This window comes from Oncorhynchus kisutch, linkage group LG28 (genome assembly GCF_002021735.2).
Source record: "Oncorhynchus kisutch isolate 150728-3 linkage group LG28, Okis_V2, whole genome shotgun sequence".
NCBI lineage: Eukaryota > Metazoa > Chordata > Actinopteri > Salmoniformes > Salmonidae > Oncorhynchus > Oncorhynchus kisutch.
Window position 1 is genome coordinate 28,847,297 of NC_034201.2, and position 22,778 is coordinate 28,870,074.

A 22,778-nucleotide genomic window follows, 5' to 3' on the forward strand; every position below is an offset into this window, starting at 1 on the left:
TGACCTCTGTCATTGCCAACAAAGGGTATATAACAAAGTATTGAGATAAACTTTTGTTATTGGCCAAATACTTATTTTCCACCATAATTTGCAAATAAATTCATTTAAAAATCCTACAAAGTGATTTATTTTTATTTTTAGTTGAAGTGTACCTATGATGAAAATTACAGGCCTCTCTCATATTTTTAAGTGGGAGAACTTGCACAATTGGTGGCTGACTAAATACTTTTTTGCCCCACTGTATATATATATACTTGTGGTGGTGATTGATTTAGCTCGCCAGGTACAAAGGAACCAATTGAATATAGTCCAAAAAAGGTAACCTGTCTTTATTTGAAATTATTTGGCATAACATGTATTCAAGGTCTAGGGGAAACAATGTGTGTGACCAGTGAAATTACTGTCCCCTCGCTCTCCTATGGAGCCGATAGAATAGTTCCAAAAGTGCAAACACTGCTTATTTGATCACTGAGTGACATTGCTGTCCCCCTCTCTCTCTCTCTGTAGTCCCCAGCAGATCAACTGGGTGAAGGTGGACGATGACCTTCCCTCACACGCCCTCATCACCGGCCCGGACCTGTACATCGAGAACCTCAACAAGACCTACAACGGCACCTACCGCTGCTTCGCTGCCAACTCAGTGGGCGAGTCGTATGACGACTACATCCTCTACGTCTACGGTACGTACCTCTCGATTCAACATGGTCTCTCCCTCTTTATCTTTCAATCCTCCCCCTCTCTGACTATAGTACCAGTCAAAAGTTTGGACACACCTACTCATTCAAGGGTTTTTCTTTATTTTTACAGTAGAATAATAGTGAAGACATCAAAACTATGAAATAACACATATGGAATCATGTTGTAACCAAAAAAAGTGTTAAACAAATCAAAATATATTTTGTATTTGAGATTCTTCAAAGTTGCCACCCTTTGCCTTGATGACCTCTTTGCATACTCTTGGCATTCACCTGTGATGCTTTTCCAACAGTCTTGAAGGGTTTGCACATATGCTGAGCACTTGTTGGCTGCTTTTCCTTCACTCTGCAGTCCAACTCATCCCAAACCATCTCAATTGGGTTGAGGTCGGGTGATTGTGGAGGCCAGGTCATCTGATGCAGCTCTCCATTCTTCTTCTTGGTCAAATAGCCCTTACACAGCCTGGAGGTGTATTGGGTCATTGTCCTGTTGAAAAACAAATGATAGTCCCACCTAGCACAAACCAGATGGGATGGCGTATTGCTGCAGAATGCTGTGGTAGCCATGCTGGTTAAGTGTTCCTTGAATTCTAAATAATTCAACGACTGTGTCACCAGCAAAGCATCCCCACACCATCACACCTCGTCCTTCATGCTTCACCTTGGGAACCACACATGCGGAGATCATCCGTCCACCTTCTCTGCATCTCACAAAGACACAGCAGTTAGAACCAAAAATCTAAAACCTGGACTCATCAGACCAAAGGACAGATTTCCACTGGTTTAATGTCCATTGCTCGTGTTTCTTGGCCCAAACAAGTCTCTTCTTCTTATTGGTGTCCTTTGGTAGTGGTTTCTTTGCAGAAATTCTACTGTGAAGGCCTGATTCACGCAGTCTCCTCTGAACAGTTGATGTTGAGATGTGTCTGTTACTTGAACTCTGAAGCCTTTAATTTGGGCAGCAATTTCTGAGGCTGGTAACTCTAATGAACTTATCCTCTGCAGCAGAAGTATCTCTGGGTCTTCCTTTCCTGTGGTGGTCCTCATGAGAGCCAGTTTCTTCATAGTGCTTGATGGTTTTTGCGACTGTACTTGAAGAAACGTTCAAAGTTCTTGAAATTATCCGCTTTGACTGACATGTCTTAAAGTAATGATGGACTGTCATTTCTCTTTGCTTATTTGAGCTGTTCTTGCCATAATATGGACTTAGCCCTATTTGGTAAAAGACCATATTTTGTATACCTTGTCACAACATAACTGATTGGCTCAAACGCATTAAGAAGGAAAGAAATTCCACAAATTAACTTTTAACAAGGCACACCTGTTAAAATGGGCAATAGGGATGCATAACAGAGAGGTTTCAAAAACAAGGGCACTTCCTGATTGGATTTTTCTCAGGTTTTAACCTGCAATTTCAGTTCTGTTTAACTCACAGACAAAATGTTGACAGTTTAGAAAACACTCTAAAGTTTCCAATCTGTCAATTATATGCATATTCTAGCATCTGGTCCTGAGAAATAGGCCGTTCACTTTGGAAACGTTATTTTTACTTATTTTCCACCATAATTTGCAAATAAATTCATAAAAAATCCTACAATGTGATTTTCTGGATTTTTATAGTCATAGTTGAAGTGTACCTATGATGAAAATTACAGGCCTCTCTTATCTTTTTAAGTGGGAGAACTTGCACAATTGGTGGCTGACTAAATACTTTTTTGCCCCACTGTATTTGAAAAACACCCTGAGGTTGATTATAAAAAACGTTTGACATTTTTCTGTGGACATTATGGATATAATTTGGAATTTTTGTCTGCGTTGTCGTGACCGCTCTTTCCGGTGGATTCCTGGGCATAACGCAGCAAACTAACGGAGGTATTCGGATATAAAAAATATCTTTATGGAACAAAAGGAACATTTGTTGTCTAACTGGGAGTCTCATGAGTGAAAACATCCGAAGATCATCAAAGTTAAACAAATAATTTGATTGCTTTTCTGATTTTCGTGACCAAGTTACCTGAGTGTACTTATTGTTTTGTCGAGTGATCAATAAACGTACACAAACACTTTTATTGCTTTCGCTGTAAAGCATAATTTCAAGATCTGAGATGACAGGTGGATTAACAAAAGGCTAAACTGTGTTTTGCAATATTGCACTTGTGATTTCATGAATATGAATATTTTCTAGTCATATTATTTGACTGTGGCGCTATGCTATTCAGCGTTGCTGATGACAATTCTATTGCATCCGGGATGGGTGGTTCAGAGAGATTAATTGAAATGCATTCCAGGTGACTACCTCATGAAGCTGCTTGTGAGAATGCCAAGACTGTGCAAAGCTGTCATCAATGCAAAGGGTGGCTACTTTGAAGAATATAAAATAAGTTTAACACTTTTTTGTTTTTACTACATGATTCCATATGTGTTATTTCATAGTTTTGATGTCTTCACTATTATTCTACAATGTAGAAAATAGTAAAAAATAAAGCAAAGTAGGTGTGTCCAAACTTTTGACTGGTAATGTACATACTCTGCGTGTATGGTACGTACCTTCCACCACCCTCTCTCTGTCTATCTCTTTTTATCCCCCATCCCCTATCGCTCTCTCTTCCCTCTGATATTCTATATTCATGGTACGTATCTCTTTATCCCCCATTCCCTCTCTCTCTATCCCCCATTCCCTCTCTCTCTCTCTCTCATTCCCTCTCTCTCTCTTCCCCTCTCTCTCTCCCCACAGCGTTATCTGAACACAGTTCAATACCATTGATTCCAATGACATTTCCTTCCCTGCAGGACATTACCATCTAATCTGGCCATTTTCCCTCCGCAAAATGTACTCAGCTGATATAGCTTACTAAGCCTGCGGGAGAAATAATTTGGCTGCTATTTTCAGAGGGCATTAATGGACTGAGAATAACCTTTTTGAAAAAGGGCTTGTTGCCTGACAGATGAATGAGTTGCTGAATAATGGAAGAGCAGGAGGTAGTGTTAATGACGAATGTGGTAAAACAACGAGGCTCGTGAAAGACTGAAGCGTTTTTTTTGCCCTTGTTAAATGTGTTTATGGACAGAGCCGTTTGGATTGATAGATGAAGCTAGGGAATGTGTGTCTGTATGTTAAGTGTTAGACAAAGATAGAGAGATGGGCAGTGAGTGAGTTGTGTTCATAAACATTCAGTGTATGTGAACACAGTCACTCTGCCATCACAGACAATATATGACGATCAGCGAGTCCCGGTTCCTTCTCCCACTTCTCACTGCTTGTGTTCCAAAAGTTAGCCTCAGCTCAAGGTTTAAATGCTGTGGTTGGTAATTGCACCAGGGTTTTTTCCACATCTCTCCACCAGCTTTGAACCTCCGCTCTGGGCATGTGAGAGCGCCCTCTCCTTTTCCCTCCTCTCCTACTGTGAGGAACAAACACAGGCAACACGTGGACTGCAGAAAAGAGAAAAAGATAGAGGCTGATGTTAATGGGAAGAGAGCTATGATAATAGAGGCTCTGTCTGCTCTTTGATGACTTTGGTTTCTGCACCCCCGCTCTAACATTTAGGTAGTGCCCGTAATGGCATCATATTCCCTACATAGTCCACCACATTTGATCTAAGCCCTGTGGGCCCAGGTCAAAAGTAGTGTACTATATCGGGAATAGGGTGCCGTTAACCACTCAGCCCTACTGTAATTCAGTCGTGCATCAGGTCCCACATTAAACTTGGTAATGAAGGGATGTACAGGACAATGCAGGGTCCGGGCTGTCTGCGCCTAATCTTGCGACATGTTCCTCTAACACATACATGCAAGTGAGCACAAAATTCACCGGAGTGGCAAGATGTTAGCGAAGCGAACGCACTGACACTGAAATATCCTCCCCTCTCTCCAGCTCTCAACTCAAAGACAGACAGTGATGGCATCTGTGTGTAGCTGCACACATTCCCCTTCAAATTAACAGACAGACATCTTCTTATTACAAACACAGCAGCCCCGACGTATCGGAGATGGCAAGCGAGTCACACACTCTGACATACAAACAGAGATGCACACACATGTAATACAAATGTTGTCTGAGCCATTATGAAAATGTACCTCAAGGTTCTGCTAAAATACATAATTTTAAAAATCAAACAAATCTGCAAAAGTGAGTCATGTGTGTGTGACATTCAGAGATTTTTGTAGTTTAGTGTTTATTTCAGGTATTACTAGCTACACTGGTACTACATGTTTTCAGTATAATGCACTTTCCTGCTGGTTAAGTTGTGGGAAATTACAATAGGAAATCCATTTGAGTTATTACTGTCCCAGTATGCTCAGTGGGGGGCTCAATATCCTCTAGGTTGGAGTGGTTTGGAAATGTAATGTGTTATAGGCTTTCCCCCCCTTCCATCATTTACCATTCACTCCTGAACCAATCAAAGCCACGTACAGTAAGTCAAGAAGCCTCCCTATCCCTCCCCATCCTGCCTCCCTTCAGTCACCAGGCAGAACAGATGTAGCACTGGCCCCCATACCTCTAATACGTTTGTTTCCTCGACTATTGTGAAACTAAGTGATGGAGAGCACCGGGAGTGCAGCTGACACTAACCGGGTTGCCGGGAGAAAGAATGCATTCCCCGGTACCCATTTCTTCAAGTGGCCCGTGGATAAAGGAAAATCGGTGGGGCCCTACAGTCGAATGAGATCTAGCACCCAGGACTTTAACCAGTTTACAGAGCCAGCGTTAACCTAATTAACAGGACCTCCTTCCTTCGCAAGCTCTGCCTTTTAGTCCTCCGTGCTCTGCGGCTTGTCGCTCTCCTCTCGGCTCCCTAAGACTTCCACCTCCTCCTCCTTCAAGGGGTTTTCTCCTCCCAGCCCCTGGCATCGGCGCTGAAGAACCATTGCTGCTGTTGGCGATACACTCTACAAAACTGGTCTGGAGTGGGGCTTTGTTTATCCCAACCACCAACACCCGACCTGAGTCAAGTGTCGCAAACATTTTGTGGAAATGGAAGTTGTATTATTGTGTGGCTGGTACAGTATTAATGCCCCCTGTAAGGAGAGACACAGCCAAAGCTGAAAAAATGTATCGGACCCTTTACAGTAACCTTGTTAGCCTTCATCCTACAGGTGTATCTACAATCTGGCTTGGAAAATGAAAACATAATGAAAAACATTGTCGCAAATAAAGAGCCACCGGTTCCTAATACGCACCCTAACCTAGTATAGGGGAACATATTTTGTCATCAGATGTGACTCACATTCAGGCAGCCTAACTGGAGAAAATCTACAGGACACCAGCTGCAGGGAAACAACATGTGCAGTCCTGCCACAGCCAGACCCACTCCCATCAGCCAGCCATTATAATGAAGTCGTAAATTCTCTCCTCTTGACAACCTCCTCCAACGCCCATTCTTAACCAGGGTCTTGTGCTAGTTCATTGCTCCTGGTTAGGGCTTGGGCTGGCACTTCAATTTGCAAGGCAGCCTGAGATCAATGGTAGACTATGAGATCATGTCAGACATGGCTAGTGACTACTGTGACACGCATAACATGCAAATGTATAGAATCAGATCCAATCATATTTTATTTGCAGCACACACATATTTAGCAGATGTTATTGCGGGTGTAGCGAAATGCTTGTGTTCCTAGCTCCAACAGTGCAGTAGTATCGAACAATACAGAAATATATACTGTGCCTTCAGAAAGTATTCAGACCCCTTGACGTTTTCCACATTTTGTTACGTTACAGCCTTATTCTAAAATGGGTTTAATAAAAATAAATCCTCAGCAATCTACACACAATACCCCATGATGACATAGCAAAACAGGTTTTCTGAATTCTTTGCACATGTATTAAAAATGTAAAACAGATACTTTATTTACATAAGTATTCAGACCCTTTGCTATGAGATTTGAAATTGAGCTCAGGTGCATCCTGTTTTCATTGATTATGCTTGAGATGTTTCTACAACTTGATTGGAGTCCACCTGTGATACATTTATTTGACTGGGCATGATTTGGAAAGGCACACACCTGTCAAAAGTTTGGACACCCCTAATCATTCAAGGGATTTTCTTTAATTGTACTATTTTTTTACATTGTAGAATAATAGTGAAGACATCAAAACTATTAAATAACACATATGGAATCGTAGTAACTCAAAAAGTGTTAAACTAATAGAAATATATTTTAGATTTGAGATTCTACAAAGTAGCCACCCTTTGCCTTGATGACAGCTTTGCACACTCTTGGCATTCTCTCAACCAGCTTCATGAGGTAGTCACCTGGAATGCATTTCAATTAACATGTGTGCCTTCTTAAACCAGCTTCACTTGGAATGCTCTTCCAACCATCTTGAAGGAGTTCCCGCATATGTTGAGCACATGTTGGCTACTTTTCCTTCACGCTGCGGTCCAACTCATCCCAAACCATCACAATTGGGTTGAGGCCAGGTGATTGTGGAGTCCAGGTCATCTGATGCAGCACTCCATCACTCTTCTTCTTGGTCAAATAACCCTTATACAGCCTGGAGGTGTGTTGGGTCATTGTCCTGTTGAAAAACAAATGATAATCCCATTAATCGCAAACCAGATGGGATGGTGTATTGCTGTAGAATGCTGTGGTAGCCATGCTGGTTAAGTGTGCCTTGAAGTCTAAATAAATCACAGACAGTGTCACCAGCAAAGCACCCCCACACCATCACACCTCGTCCTTCATGCTTCACGGTGGGAACCACACATGCGGAGATAATCTGTTCACCTACTCTGTTTTAATGGCCCAAAGGACAAATTTCCACTGGTCGAATGTCCATTGCTCGTGTTTCTTGGCCCATGCAAGTCTCTTCTTCCTGTTGGTGTCCTTTACTAGTGGTTTCTTTGCAGCAATTCGACCATGAAGGCCTGATTCACACAGTCTCCTCTGAACAGTTTATGTTGAGATGTCTGTTTCTTGAACTCTGTGAAGCATTTATTTGGGCAGCAATTTCTGAGGCTGGTAACTCTAATGAACTTATCCTCTGCAGCAGAGGTAACTCTGGGTCTTCCTTTCCTGTGACGGTCCTCTTGAGAGCCAGTTTCATCCATAGCGCTTGATGGTTTTTGCGACTGCACTTGAAGAAACTTTCAAAGTTCTTGAACTTTTCCATATTAACTAACATTCATGTCTTAAAGTAATGATGGACTGTCATTTCCCTTTGCTTATTTGAGCTGTTCGTGCCATAATATGGACATGGCCTTTTACCAAATAAGTCTCGATCTTCTGTATACCACCCCTACCTAATGAAAGATATTCCACAAATGAACCTTTACTGGATCAGTGTCCCAATATTGCTGCTCAATATATGCGATATTTGACTAGAACGGCGTTGTATAAAAAAGCCAACTTTTCGGGACATAGACATGTCTCCTATGGTCAGAAAGCTTAAATTATTGTTAATCTAACTGCAGTCCATTTTTCCGTAGCAATTATAGCGAAAAAATAACATGCTATTGCTATAGTTTGAGGATAGTGCACAACAACAAAACACTTATCAAGGCAACTGGTTTGATTCATTCACCTCTGACTGTATATAATGTACTTACATTCGGTAGTTTTGTTTGATAAAATACATTTTTATATCCTAACACGATCCAAGTATTTCTACTTGCAAAAAAACTATCTATGAAATCTCACTGGCTAAACCTTGTTTCACCCAGTCAAGTTCGGTTTCTGTGCAATCCTTAGACACTCTAGAAAGCAACCAAACTTTGTTTCGTCATTCTACACTACGTATTGGCTTTTCAACACGTCAAGGACAGCCATCATTCATCACCAAAAAGACGGGCGGTTTTCACTTGATTTGACAGTCTCTCAGTCCAAAACCTATCGTTTTGAAATATAGAAACATTTCAGATCTTCAACCAAAACCTAATATTGGATAAAAGGAACCTGAGTTTACAAATAACAAAAAATATATATACTTGTTTTATTTATTATATGAACAAAATGATGCAATACCCAATTCCCCTGTGTGAAAAAGTAATTGCTCCCTTACACTCAATAACTGGTAGTGCTAGTGCTGGCCACTGCCCTCATTCAATGCCATTTTGACTACGGTAGTTCTTCCTGGTTTGGGTGCTTATCTAAGCTTCTGATGTGGAAGCTCCAGAATAATCTGCTCTCAGGAACTAAACTGGCTGCCTGTAGAGGCTATGGTGCCCAGATGAGACTGGGTATGGTTTCCAGGAGTATTTATGGTTCTGCGCCCAGATATCTAACTGATTACTTACCCCATGTTAAAGATGCACACAATCACAGCACCAGATCAGGTGTTGCTAATGTGTGCTTATACATGTAATGCTGGGAAAGGTACTTTCTTGAATACTGGAGCCTCAGAGTGGAATGTGTTGCCTCTGCCCATAAAAACAACATCCTTTCTGGGCAGCTTTAAAAAAAGTTAAAACAGTTTTATGTGTTCTGTGCCTGTTCAATATACCTTACGATGCAACTGCAATGATGACATAGATGTTCTTCTTCTTTGTTTTAGTTTTATTATCTCGCTGTCAACTGTGTGCAACGGTGTTGATCTTGCCTAGCCATCTTGTCTCAAGAGGACCACCATGGAAATAAGTCCCAGACTTTGTGTGTTATCCTCAAGAATTTGCAATCCAAATGCACGCTCCCTCAACTTGAGACATCTGTGGTAATGTGTTGTGTGACAAAACATCACATTTTAGAGTGACCTTTTATTGTCCCCAGCACAAGGTGCACCTTTGTAATGATCATGCTGTCTCATCAGATTCTTGCTATGCAACATTTGTCAGGTGGATGGTTTATCTTGGCAAAGGAGAAATGCTCACTAACAGGGATGTAATCACATTTGTGCACCAAATTTTAGAGAAATAAGCTTTTTCTGTGCGTATGGAACATTTCTGGGATCTTTATTTTAGCTCATGAAACATGGGACCAACACTTTTTATTTTTGTTCAGTGTAGGATTGATTTTGACTAGAAAACAGTATATACAGCATCCCGAGTGACACTGCGGTCTAAGGCACTGCATCGCAGTGCTTGAGTCGTCACTACAGTCCTGGGTTGGATCCAAGGCTGTGCCATAACCGGCCATGCCCGGGATTCCCACAGGGCGACGCACAATTGGCCCAGCGTCTTCCGGGTTAGCGGCTTTACTTGCAGGCTCTAGCGACTCCTTGTGGCGGGCCGGGTGCCTGCATGCTGTCCTCGGTCATCAGGCGAACGGTGTTTCCTCGGACACATTGGTGCAGGTTAGCTGGCGGGTGTTAAGAAGTGCGGTTAGGCGGGTCATGTTTCGGAGGACGCATGACTTGAGCCCGTTGGGGAGTTGCAGCAATGAGACTGGATCACTGGACTGGACTGGATTGGATATCATGAAATTGGGGAGAAAAAGGGGGCCTTCCTCTGACACCGCCTAGTATATACAGTGGGGCAAAAAAGTATTTAGTCAGCCACCAATTGTGCAAGTTCTCCCACTTAAAAAGATGAGAGAGGCCTGTAATTTTCATCATAGGTACACTTCAACTATGACAGACAAAATGAGAAAAAAAATACAGAAAATCACATTGTAGGATTTTTAATGAATTTATTTGCAAATTATGGTGGAAAATAAGTATACGTTGACCTGTTTAAAGGTCTTGCTCACATCGTGATCACACAGTCGTCCAGAACAGCTGGTGCTCTCATGCATGCTTCAGTGTTGCTTGCCTCAAAGCAAGCGTAAAAGGCATTAAGCTCGTCTGGTAGACTCGCGTCACTGGGCAGCTCGTGGCTGGGTTTCCCTTTGTGGTCCGTAATATTTTTCAAGCCCTGCCACATCAAATCTAATTTATTTATAAAGCCCTTCTTACATCAGCTGATATTTCAGCTGCAGCAAGCAATGCAGGTGTAGAAGCACGGTGGCTAGGAAAAACTCCCTAGAAAGGCCAGAACCTAGGAAGAAACCTAGAGAGGAACCAGGCTATGAGGGGTGGCCAGTCCTCTTCTGGCTGTGCTGGGAGGAGATTATGACAGAACATGGCCAAGATGTTCAAATGTTCATAGATGACCAGCAGGGTCAAATAATAATAATCACAGTGGTTGTCGAGGGTGCAACAGGTCAGCACCTCAGGAGTAAATGTCAGTTGGCTTTTCATAGCAAATCATTCAGAGTATCTCTACCGCTCCTGCTGTCTCCAGAGAGTTGAAAACAGCAGGTCTGGGACAGGTAGCACGTCCAGTGAACAGGACAGGGTTCCACAGCCGCAGGCAGAGAACAGCTGAAACCGGAGCAGCAGCACGGCCAGGTGGACTGGGTACAGCAAGGAGTCATCAGGCCAGGCAGTCCCGAGGCATGGTCCTAGAGCTCAGGTCCTCCTCCGAGAGAGAAAGAGAGACGTAGCTGCTCTGTCCTGCCGATGCACGGAGAATCAAATCAAATAAAATTTATTTATATAGCCCTTCGTACATTAGCTGATATCTCAAAGTGCTGTACAGAAACCCAGCCTAAAACCCCAAACAGCAAGCAATGCAGGTGTAGAAGCACGGTGGCTAGGAAAAACTCCCTATAAAGGCCAAAACCTAGGAAGAAACCAGGCTTTGTGGGGTGGCCAGTCCTCTTCTGGCTGTGCCGGGTGGAGATTATAACAACATGGCCAAGATGTTCAAATGTTCATAAATGACCAGCATGGTCCAATAATAAGGCAGAACAGTTGAAACTGGAGCAGCAGCACGGCCAGGTGGACTGGGGACAGCAAGGAGTCATCATGTCAGGTAGTCCTGAGGCATGGTCCTAGGGCTCAGGTCCTCCGAGAGAGAGAAAGAAAGAGAGAGCACACTTAAATTCACACGGGACACCGAATAGGACAGGAGAAGTACTCCAGATATAACAAACTGACCCTAGCCCCCCGACACATAAACTACTGCATCATAAATACTGGAGGCTGAGACAGGAGAAGACAGCCAGGTCTTTATTATCCTTGTTGTCATTCAGCCACGTGTCAGTGAAACATAAGATATTAGTTTTTAATGTCCCGTTGGTAGGATAGTCTTAATCACAAATCGTCCAGTTTGTTTTCCAATGACTGCACAATGGCCAATAATACGGAGGGAAGTGGTGGTTTACCTACTCGTCTGCAAATTCTTACAAGGCTCCCCGCCCTCCTCCCCCTTTTGTTCTTCACGCTGATGACAAGGATTTGGTCCTTGTCTTGACAAAGCAGTATATCCTTTTTGTCTGACTTTTATTTTACATTTTTTAACCCTTATTTCACCAGGGAAGTTGACTGAGAACACATTCTCATTTACAGCAATGACCTGGGGAATAGTTACAGCGGAGAGGAGGAGGGATGAATGAGCCAATTGTGAGCTGGGGAAGATTAGGTGGCCATGATGGTATGAGGGCCAGCTTAGGAATTTAGCCAGGACACCGGGGTTAACATCCCTACTCTTAAGATAAGTGCCATGGGATCTTTAGTGACCAAAGAGAGTCAGGACACCCATTTATCGTCCCATCTGAAAGACGGCACCCTACACAGGGCAATGTCCCCAATCACTGCCCTGGGGCATTGGGATAATTTTGTAGACCAAAGGAAAGGGTGCCTCCTACTTGCCCTCCAGCACCACTTCCAGCAACATCTGTTCTCCCGTCCAGGGCCTGACCAGGACCAAACTCATTAATGACACAAATATTTGTCCAGTTTGAGGTGAGTAAACACTTCTGATGTCCAGAAGCTCTTTTCGGTCCTAAGGGACTGTAGCAGCAACATTATGTACAAAATTAGTTTCAAACAATGTGAAAAAACAAACAAAATAGCGCAGTGGGTTAGGAGCTCGTAAAACTGCAGCCATCCTCTCCGGCGCCATTATCTCTGCTGTCTCCTGAAGTCCATGAACACCTCCATTGTTTTGTGGACGTTGAGGGAGAGGTTATTTTTCCGGCACCACTGTTCCAGGGCCCTCACCTCCTCCCTCTAGTCATCACCTCCTGTCTAGTCATCGTTGGTAATCAGGACTAACACTGTCATGTCGATATCAGACTTCAATATGGAAGAGATAGCTTCTCTCCATCTTTATGGTTGAATAACATACAATTGCATAATTTGGAAATTGTACTGCTTCCCACGATGCAAGATGGCATTGATTTACCCCAGCGAAGATGGGCTACAGTAATTTGCAGAGGGGTCTCCGTGCTATTCACTCCCTCTAATGAAAATGAACACAATTAGGTTAACATACGAACAGATGCCATTCAAAACACATGAGTGGGCCCGACAAGGGACATTTCCCCTCGCAACCCCACACAGCGTTTATTAATGCGTAATTGTCCGCCCCTTGATTGCGTGAGACAAGCATTCGCTGCAGGTGTGCCGTTGGCTTCCAATGGCCATTGTTAGCTTGGTGCCGTTGCCAGAGACTGTAATTGTTTTCCTTACCTCTTCTTTTCATCCTCTCCTCCTCCTAAGAGAGGCCCCCATCAATATAATTTATCATATCATGCAGCTGGCAGATTTGGGAGAGGTAGGGGGGTTTCTAATTCTTTGCGCGGCAAGTGTCGGGCACCATCCCATTGCTGTGCAGGTGACAGAGGGATGCCCAGCGCCTCGCTAAGAGTCGCCTACTATCTGCCAGGGTGATTAATGGGGGGAGGGGGGGGGGTCACTCCTCTGTGCTGTTCATTAGCTTTTAATTGGAGTCAACCACCCCCAGTGCTCTTTTGGCAGGGGGAGATGTGTGTGCTTCAGTTATTGTTATTGTGCTGTAGTGTCACATCATTCACCCATCTCCACACTTATTTCATTTATCTCTGGAATGATTGAGTAAGAGGGATTTTAATCAGAACGAAAGTTCTACCTGTGTTTTGACCTCGCCTTGCACTACGGGGCCTAGTCATAAGAGGTGCGGATATTTCGTTTATCAACCTCAATCTGTTTTTAGCCTTTGGATATGCAAAACTTAAGGGGATGCACTATTATTGAGTTTCGAAGGGCTCAGGATGAGATTTGACCGGATTACTTTCCACTCCTCTCCAATATATAAAGCTGTGGTTGGTAGGGAAATCCACAGCCCAAAGTACAGTATACTTTAAGAGCTCTATTAGCCAGATTGTTCTGTTTTCCTCATTGACTTGAGTGAGGTTCTTATACTACACCCCACGTGCTAGTATGCCAATCCCACACCTCTCTTTTGGTTAAAGGATTAATTGGCCTGTTGCCTGCCTGCCTCTCCCCTCCGGATGTCTGTGTATGTCTGCTGTGTCATATCCAACTGAGCAAATTTTCAGAGGTGTGTTTATACTCCGCTGTCTAAGGGGATAAAAACGAGACACCGGAAGTGAAATACGTATTTTAATGCAGCCTCCGCTCCAAGAACTCTGGGACTATTCTTAATCTGCCCCGGTATACAAACCACAGTGACTCAACAGGGAAACTCACTCAGCTTCCCATATTTGAAGTCAATAAGCTTCCACTGCATTTGATACAACATCACTGGAATAGCAGGTAGTGTGGAGTGTTGCTTTTTGTAAGGAAACCTTGCTTAATATTTGCTCCAGTTGAGCCTGTTTGGAGGGTGGCAAGCAGGGGAAGTATAGATCTTATTATCGCTGCCAAGTTTTTAATGAGCTATTGACACCGATGAACCCAAACATCTGCTGGGCCCTCGCAGTTCATTATGGGATAAATCCAATTAAGTAGCACCACCACCGAGCTGGAGTTTGTCAGCTCCCGACGTGTGTGAAACTCATCAGTGACACAAGCCCAGTTAGTAAGGCTCCCGCCGCAAGATAGTCCCCCCTATTTGTCTGTTCAGCCATTCTTTTTTCAAGCCTCTGTTTATAGGAATGGAATATGTTCTTTGTTAGAAATAATACAAAAAAATAATCTAAGATTAACGGAGTGTGTACAAATGCAGACCGCCTCAAGGCCGGGTTGGTTTGATTCTGAAATTGTTCCAGGCTGGATTCTCAAAGCAATGCGGGCCGTTCCACGAAATGAGTCCCTTTTGGGTCGTGTAACTTTTGATTTCACTGAACTTTTACATTCTGTCATGAAGAACACATGTTCAACTTAATAAAAAACATGTTTTCCCAATTCAAGAGGTTAAATAAAAATATATATACTATAGTGAATTCCTATTAAGTTCCCAAAAAAGTAACAGGGTTGACCGAAACAGGGTTGACGATTTAATTTAAATCAGCCATAAATCCCCTTGTGACAGAGGTACTGAAGCTTGTTGTGTGTAGCAGGGGTGGGCAATTGAATGCAAGCTTAAAAATAAAATAAAAAATGAAATTGTTAAAATAATTAAAATTCTGTGTATGGGTAACAGGTTTGACATGTTTTATTTTTTATTTTTAAGGAATGGTTTCACCAACGAGTGACCATAAAATGAGGGACAAAAAAAATATCGATAATCACATGAAAAAATGTATGATCTTCAAAAATGACTTTGTCAAAGCAACAAAATAACTAGGGCTTTACAATGATGGTGGGTTAAAATCTTCCTAGAAGTCACAGAGACTACTCAGAGGGACATGTCAAAATGCTGAAATTGGCAATTTAAGTCTTTATTCATATACAGTGCCTTGCGAAAGTATTCGGACCCCATTTCAGGCTTCAAACATAAAGATATAAAACTGTATTTTTTTGTGAAGAATCAAAAACAAGTGGGACACAATCATGAAGTGGAACGACATTTATTGGATATTTAAAACTTTTTTAACATACAAAAACTGAAAAATTGGGCGTGCAAAATTATTCAGCCCCCTTAAGTTAATACTTTGTAGCGCCACCTTTTGCTGCGAATACAGCTGTAAGTCTCTTGGGGTATGTCTCTATCAGTTTTGCACATCGAGAGACTGCCATTTTTTCCCATTCCTCCTTGCAAAACAGCTCGAGCTCAGTGAGGTTGGATGGAGAGCATTTGTGAACAGCAGTTTTCAGTTCTTTCCACAGATTCTCGATTGGATTCAGGTCTGGACTTTGACTTGGCCATTCTAACACCTGGATATGTTTATTTTTGAACCATTCCATTGTAGATTGTGCTTTATGTTTTGGATCATTGTCTTGTTGGAAGACAAATCTCCGTCCCAGTCTCAGGTCTTTTGCAGACTCCATCAGGTTTTCTTCCAGAATGGTCCTGTATTTGGCTCCATCCATCTTCCCATCAATTTTAACCATCTTCCCTGTCCCTGCTGAAGAAAAGCAGGCCCAAACCATGATGCTGCCACCACCATGTTTGACAGTGGGGATGGTGTGTTCAGGGTGATGAGCTGTGTTGCTTTTACGCCAAACATAACGTTTTGCATTGTTGCCAAAAAGTTCAATTTGGTTTCATCTGACCAGAGCACCTTCTTCCACATGTTTGGTGTGTCTCCCAGGTGGCTTGTGGCAAACTTTAAACAACACTTTTTATGGATTTTTAAGAAATGGCTTTCTTCTTGCCACTCTTCCATAAAGGCCAGATTTGTGCAATATACGACTGATTGTTGTCCTATGGACAGAATCTCCCACCTCAGCTGTAGATCTCTGCAGTTCATCCAGAGTGATCATGGGCCTCTTGGCTGCATCTCTGATCAGTCTTCTCCTTGTATGAGCTGAACGTTTAGAGGGACGGCCAGGTCTTGGTAGATTTGCAGTGGTCTGATACTCCTTCCATTTCATTATTATCGCTTGCACAGTGCTCCTTGGGATGTTTAAAGCTTGGGAAATCTTTTTGTATCCAAATCCGGCTTTAAACTTCTTCACAACAGTATCTCGGACCTGCCTGGTGTGTTCCTTGTTCTTCATGATGCTCTCTGCGCTTTTAACGGACCTCTGAGACTATCACAGTGCAGGTGCATTTATACGGAGACTTGATTACACACAGGTGGATTGTATTTATCATAATTAGTCATTTAGGTCAACATTGGATCATTCAGAGATCCTCACTGAACTTCTGGAGAGAGTTTGCTGCACTGAAAGTAAAGGGGCTGAATAATTTAGCACGCCCAATTTTTCAGTTTTTGATTTGTTAAAAAAGTTTTAAATATCCAATAAATGTCGTTCCACTTCGTGATTGTGTCCCACTTGTTGTTGATTCTTCACAAAAAAATACAGTTTTATATCTTTATGTTTGAAGCCTGAAATGTGGCAAAAGGTCGCAAAGTTCAAGGGGGCCGAATACTTTCGCAAGGCACTGTATAAAATCTGACGTGATGAATTTTCCATGTGGTCTATATTAAAGGGCACTTCATTTAATATAACAGGCTTTTAAAATGCAATATTGGTGCACGATTTCTACTTAAAATATCAAAGGGACGCGAAAGAGAACCATTTTGTGAACATGAACGCTCTCTAATAATGAATTACTTTCTTCTCCACACGTGTACCTATTTAATAAGGTGAAAAAGCCTGGAGTCTAACAGAATACATTACAACAAAATATACTGAACAAAAAAACTAATGCGACATGCAACCATTTAAAAAAAGTACTGAGTTACAGTTCATATCAGGAAATCAGTCATTTGAAATAAATAAATTAGGCCTTAATCTATGGATTCCACATGACTGGGAATACAGATATGCATCTGTTGGTCACAGATACCGTTAAAACAAAATGGGCCTCATCATCTTGTCACGGTATCTATGTGCATTCAAATTGATAAAATACAATTGTGTTCATTGTCCGGAGCTTAAGCCTGCCCATACCATAACGCTACCGCCACCACTCTGTTCACAACGTTGACATCAGAAAACCGCTCGCGCAGACGATGCCATACACGTGGTCTGCAGTTGTGAGGCAGGTTGGAGGTACCAAATTCTCTACAATGACTTTTGGTAGATAAATTAACATTCATTTACCTGGCAACAGCTCTGGTGGGCACTCCTGCAGTCAGCATACCAATTGCACTCTCCCTCAAAACATGACACGTCTGTGGTATTGTGGTGTTTGACAAAACTGTACATTTTAGAGTGTCCTTTTATTGTCCCCAGCACAAGGTGCACCTGTGTAATGATCATGCTGTTTAATCAGCTTCTTGATATGCCAGATCTGTCAGGTGGATGGATTATCTTGGCAAAGGAGAAATCCTCACTAACGTGGATGTAAATAAATTTGTGCACAACATTTGAGAGAAATAAGCTTTTGTGCATATGGAACATTTCTGGGATCTTTTATTTCAGCTCATGGGACCAACACTTTACATGTTGCTTTTATATTTTTGTTCGGTGTACACTACCAGTCAAAAGTTTAAGTACCCCGACTCATTCAAGGGTTTTTCTTTATTTTTACAATTTTCTAGAATAAAAGTGAAGACATCAAAATTATGAAATAACACACATGAATCATGCAGTAACCAAAAAAGTGTTAAACAAATCAAAACGTATTTTTTATTTGAGATTCTTCAAAGTAGCCACCCTTTGCCTTGATGACAGCTTTGCACACTCTTGGCATTCTCTCAACCAGCTTCATGAGGTAGTCACCTGGAATGCATTTCAATTGACATGTGTGCCTTAAAAGTTCATTTGTGGAATTTCTTTCCTTAATGCATTTGAGCCAATCAGTTGTGTTGTGACAAGGTAGGGGGTAAACAGAAGATAGTATTTTACCAAGTCCATGTTATAGTAAGAAAAGCTCAAATAAGCAAAGAGAAATGACAGTTCATCATTACTTAAAGAGATGAAGGTCAGTCAATCCCGAAAATTTCTAACCTGAAATGTTCAAGTGCAGTCGCAAAAACCATCAAGTGCTATGATGAAACTGGAGCTCATGAGGACCACCAAAGGAATGGAATACCCAGAGTAACCTCTGCTGCAGAGGATAGGTTCTTTAGAGTTACCAGCCTCAGAAATTGCAGCCCAAATAAATGCTTCACAGAGTTCAAGTAACATACACATCTCAACATCAACTGTTCAGAGGAGGCTGCGTGAATCAGGCCTTCATGGTCTAATTTCTGCAAAGAAACCACTGCTAAAGGACACCAATAAGGAGAAGAGACTTGCTTGGGCCAAGAAACACGAGCAATGGACATTCGACCGGTGGAAATTTGTCTGTTGATCTGGAGTCCAAATTGGAGAGTTTTGGTTCAAACCGCCATGTCTTTGTGAGACGCGGTGTGGGTGAACGGATGATCTCCGCATGTGTATTTCCCAACGTAAAGCAGGGAGGAGGAGGTGTGACCTCGCCTCCACAACCCTCCGACCTCAACCCAATTGAGATGGTTTGGGATGAGTGAATGAAAAGCAGCCAACAAGTGCTCAGCATATGTGGAAACAGCATTCCAGGTGAAGCTTGATGAAAGAATGCCAAGAGTGTGCAAAGCTGTCATCAAGGCAAAGGGTGGCTACTTTGAAGAATCTCAAATATAAATATATTTGTTAAACACTTCTTTGGTTACTACATGATTCCATATGTGTTATTTTATAGTTTTGATGTCTTCACTATTATTCTACAATGTAGAAAATAGTTTGTTTTTTTTACTTTAAAAACCTTGAATGAGTAGGTGTTCTAAAATATTTGACCGGTAGTGTATATTACAACTGTTCCTCTTTGTCTAATGTACTGAAGTAAAGTACAGTTTAAATATACCCCTTTACATGGACAAGATGATCAACTATAGGCACTTCATCAATCTACTTTCTTCTTCTTAACGCCAAGCTGACTTCTTCAGTCAGTGTAGAAACGCATCATGCCACTACTCCCCAAGCTCCCTCCTGTCTCACCTTTGGCAAAGATAATCAACATGGGTGCACTGTTCCGAAAAACGACGTGAAAGCAACTGCCCTGTCAAAGCACGCCTTATGAATCACAGGGAGTTTGGGACAGGTAACAACTAAGCTCTGACATCCCATGATCCATGAATGTACTTTATTGACAAGCCAAACATACAAATCTCTTTAAGTACCTCTCCCTTGGAGAAATATGCTGGCAAACTCGTCCACTTGTCCCCCCCCCTGGGGAGATGGAAAGTGCTACAGATATACCGACGGTATTCTGGATGGGCTCCAGTAGAGGGAAGGTGACCCTTGTATACACCACAAGATGGCCGCCGACTTTGAGTGTTGTTGACGTGAAGAAACATTTGGAAAGATGTATTGCTGCCCATTGTGATTTGATCCTCGTAGTAAAATTAAAGAATGTGTTTTTCAGTCCGGAAAAACTAAAGGGATATGGCACCAGTGAACCCAATTGGTTATGGTTAGGGTTAGAGTTATGGGTTGGCATGCTAGTCACATCTGTAAGTCACACCTGTTTTATTTACCCCAGCTTTTACCTCTGGAAGGGCAATTGAAAATGTTCAATAGCCTTGGTTACATCCCAAATGAAACCCTCTTTTTTCTGTGTGCACTACTTACTGGTCAAAATAGTGCACTATAATGGGAATAGGATGCCATTTGAGACACAGCCCTAGTCAACACCAAGTATGCTTGAAATTGAGGTGAAGTCATAGCAGAGGTCCTTAGATTTCCCTCTAATCTCTTTTGACATCATTCATAAACTATGAAAACAGCCCACTGGCATATGCTCATTTCAGACACACAAGTTGCAGCTAATATTACAAACTGTCAGTCAGAACCAAAAGCAATGAAAGTGATGGAGATATTGAACCCTCCATTTCAGTAGATACAAGCACCATTTCTTAATTTCTTTACCTTCAAGCTTGAATCAAATGTATTTTGACAACAGGTTTAGACTAACAGTGCAATGCTTACTTACGGGCTCTTCCCAACAATGCAGAGAGAAAGAAAATAGAGAAACGGATAAGTATAACAAATAATAATAAAAGTAATAATAAATACACAATGAATAACGATAACTTGGCTATATACACGGGGTACCAGTACAGAGTTGATGGGTACTAGGTAACTGAGGTAGATACTGTATGTACATATAACTAGGAATAAATGGACAGATAATGAATAGTAGCAGCAGCGTATGTGATTAGTCAATAAATTTAGTGCGAAAAGGGTCAATACAGGTCGTCCGGGTAGCTATTTGGTTAACTAATTAACTATTTATCAGTCTTATGGCTTGGAATAGAAGCTGTTCAGGGTCCTGTTGGTTTCAGACTTGGTGAATCGGTACTGCTTGACATGCGGTAGCAGAGAGAACAGTCTATGACTTGGGTGGCTGGGGTCTTTTACGATTTTTAGGGCCTTCCTCTGACACCGTCTGATATAGTTGTGGGTGAACAGGGAATACAGGAGGGGACTAAGCACGCACCCCTTAGGGGCCCCCGTGTTGAAGGTCAGCATGGTGGATGTGTTGTTGCCTACTCTCATCACCTGGGGCAAACCATCAGGATGTCCAGGATCCAGTTGCAGAAGGAGGTATTCATTTCCAGGGTCCTTAGCTTAGTGATGAGCTTTGAGGGCACTATGGTGTTGAACGCTGAGCTTTAGTCAATGAACAGCCTTATCACATCTGTGTTCCTCTTGTTCAGGTGGGAAAGGGCAGTGTGGAGTGAAACAGAGATTACGTCTTCTGTGGTTCTATTGGGGCGCTATGCAAATTGGAGTGGGTCCAAGGTGTCTGCGATGATGGTGTTTATGTGAGCCATGACCAGTCTTCCAAAGCATTTCATGGCTACAGATGTAAGTGCTACAGGGCAATAGTAATTTAGACAGGTTACCTTGGCGTTCTTGGGCACAAGGACAATGGTGGTCTGCTGGAAACATGTAGTTATTACAGACTGGGTCAGGGAGAGGTTTAAAATGTCAATGAAGACACTTGCAAGCTGGTCAACACATGCTCTGAGTAAGCGTCCTGGAAGTCCATCTGGCCCTGCGGCCTTTTGAATGTTAACTTGTTTAAAGATATTACTCGCATCGGCTACGGAGAGCGTGATCACACAGTTGTCCAGAACAGCTGATGCTCTCATGCATGGTTCAGTGTTTCAGTGTTTTTGCCTCGAAGCAAGCATAGAAGGCATTTAGCTCGCCTGGTAGGCTTGCGTCACTGGGATGCTTACGGCTGTGTTTCCCTTTGTAATCTGTGATATTTTGCAAGCCCTGCCACATCCAGCGAGCGTCAGAGCCAGTGTATTAGGATTCGATCATAGTCCTGTATTGATGCTTTGTCTGTCTGACGGTTCGTCAGTGGGCGTAACAGGATTTCTTATAAGCATTATTTTCCTGCAGGGATGGGCAGCATTCATTTCATTTTATTGCCATGCATTATTGGCATTATTGGCGGCAGATAGCCTAGTGGTTAGAGCGTTGGGCCAATAACCGAAAGGTTGCTAGATCGGTAAAAATGGGTTGTTCTGCCCCTGAACAAGGCAGTTAACCCACTGTTCCTAGGCCGTAATTGTAAATAAGAATTTGTTCTTAACTGACTTGCCCAGTTGAATAAAGGTTAAAAAAATAAATCATTAAAAAATGCGTCATTTCAAATATTATTTGCTTATCCTGTCAGTGATATTAAAAGGCTTGGTAAACACAGCATGTTTGAAGACAACGTTTAAGCTGTCACTGCCCACACACGTCCGTCTCTCTGATGCGTCCCTCCCTGCCTGCCTGTCTTCCACATCTCATCATTAGTCTGTTGGAAAGTGTCTCTGGGCCCTCCTGCCGTGATGTTCTGATGGAACACAGACAACAAAAAACAAAGCAGGGAGGGAGGTAGGATGGGAGACTGTCTGCAAATTTCCCCCCACCTACACAGATGTTAACACAGTGGTACCTGTCTGGCTAGATGGGGACAGACCGGCAAACAGTTGTGGCGGCGGGCGCAAGTCACTGCTCACGACTTTCAGCACAACAGAAAATTCTCTCTCTCTCTCTCTCTCTCTCTCTCTCTCTCTCTCTCCCCCCCCTCTCTCTCTCTCTCTCTCTCTCTCTCTCTCTCTCTATTTCTATTTCTCTCTCTCTCTCTCCCCCCCCCTCTCCTCTCTCTCGCTCTCTCTCTCTCTCTCTCTCTCCCCCCCTCTCTCTCTCTCTCTCTCTCTCTATTCTCTCTCTCTCTCTATTCTATTTTCTCTCTCTCTCCTCTATTTCTCTCTCTCTCTCTCTCTATTCTCTCTCTATTTCTTCTCCTCTCTGCTCTCTCTTTCTATTTTGCTCTCTCTCTCTCTTTCTATTTTGCTCTCTCTCTCTCTCCTTCTCTCTCTCTCTCTTTCTCTCTCTCTATTTATATTTCTCTCTCT

The 22,778-nt window shown here is 42.5% G+C and overlaps 1 protein-coding gene across 4 annotated transcripts in view; it reads left to right on the forward strand.

Moving 5' to 3' along the window:
* The window catches only part of LOC109873029 (cell adhesion molecule 1), a 517,469-nt gene that overhangs the window by 434,136 nt on the left and 60,555 nt on the right, over positions 1 to 22,778 (forward strand). For all 4 annotated transcript variants that reach the window (XM_031807919.1, XM_020464521.2, XM_031807918.1 and 1 more), the window contains one exon: positions 508 to 680. In XM_031807919.1, coding sequence (XP_031663779.1) covers positions 508 to 680 — 173 coding nt within the window. The remainder of the gene's footprint in view (positions 1 to 507; positions 681 to 22,778) is intronic.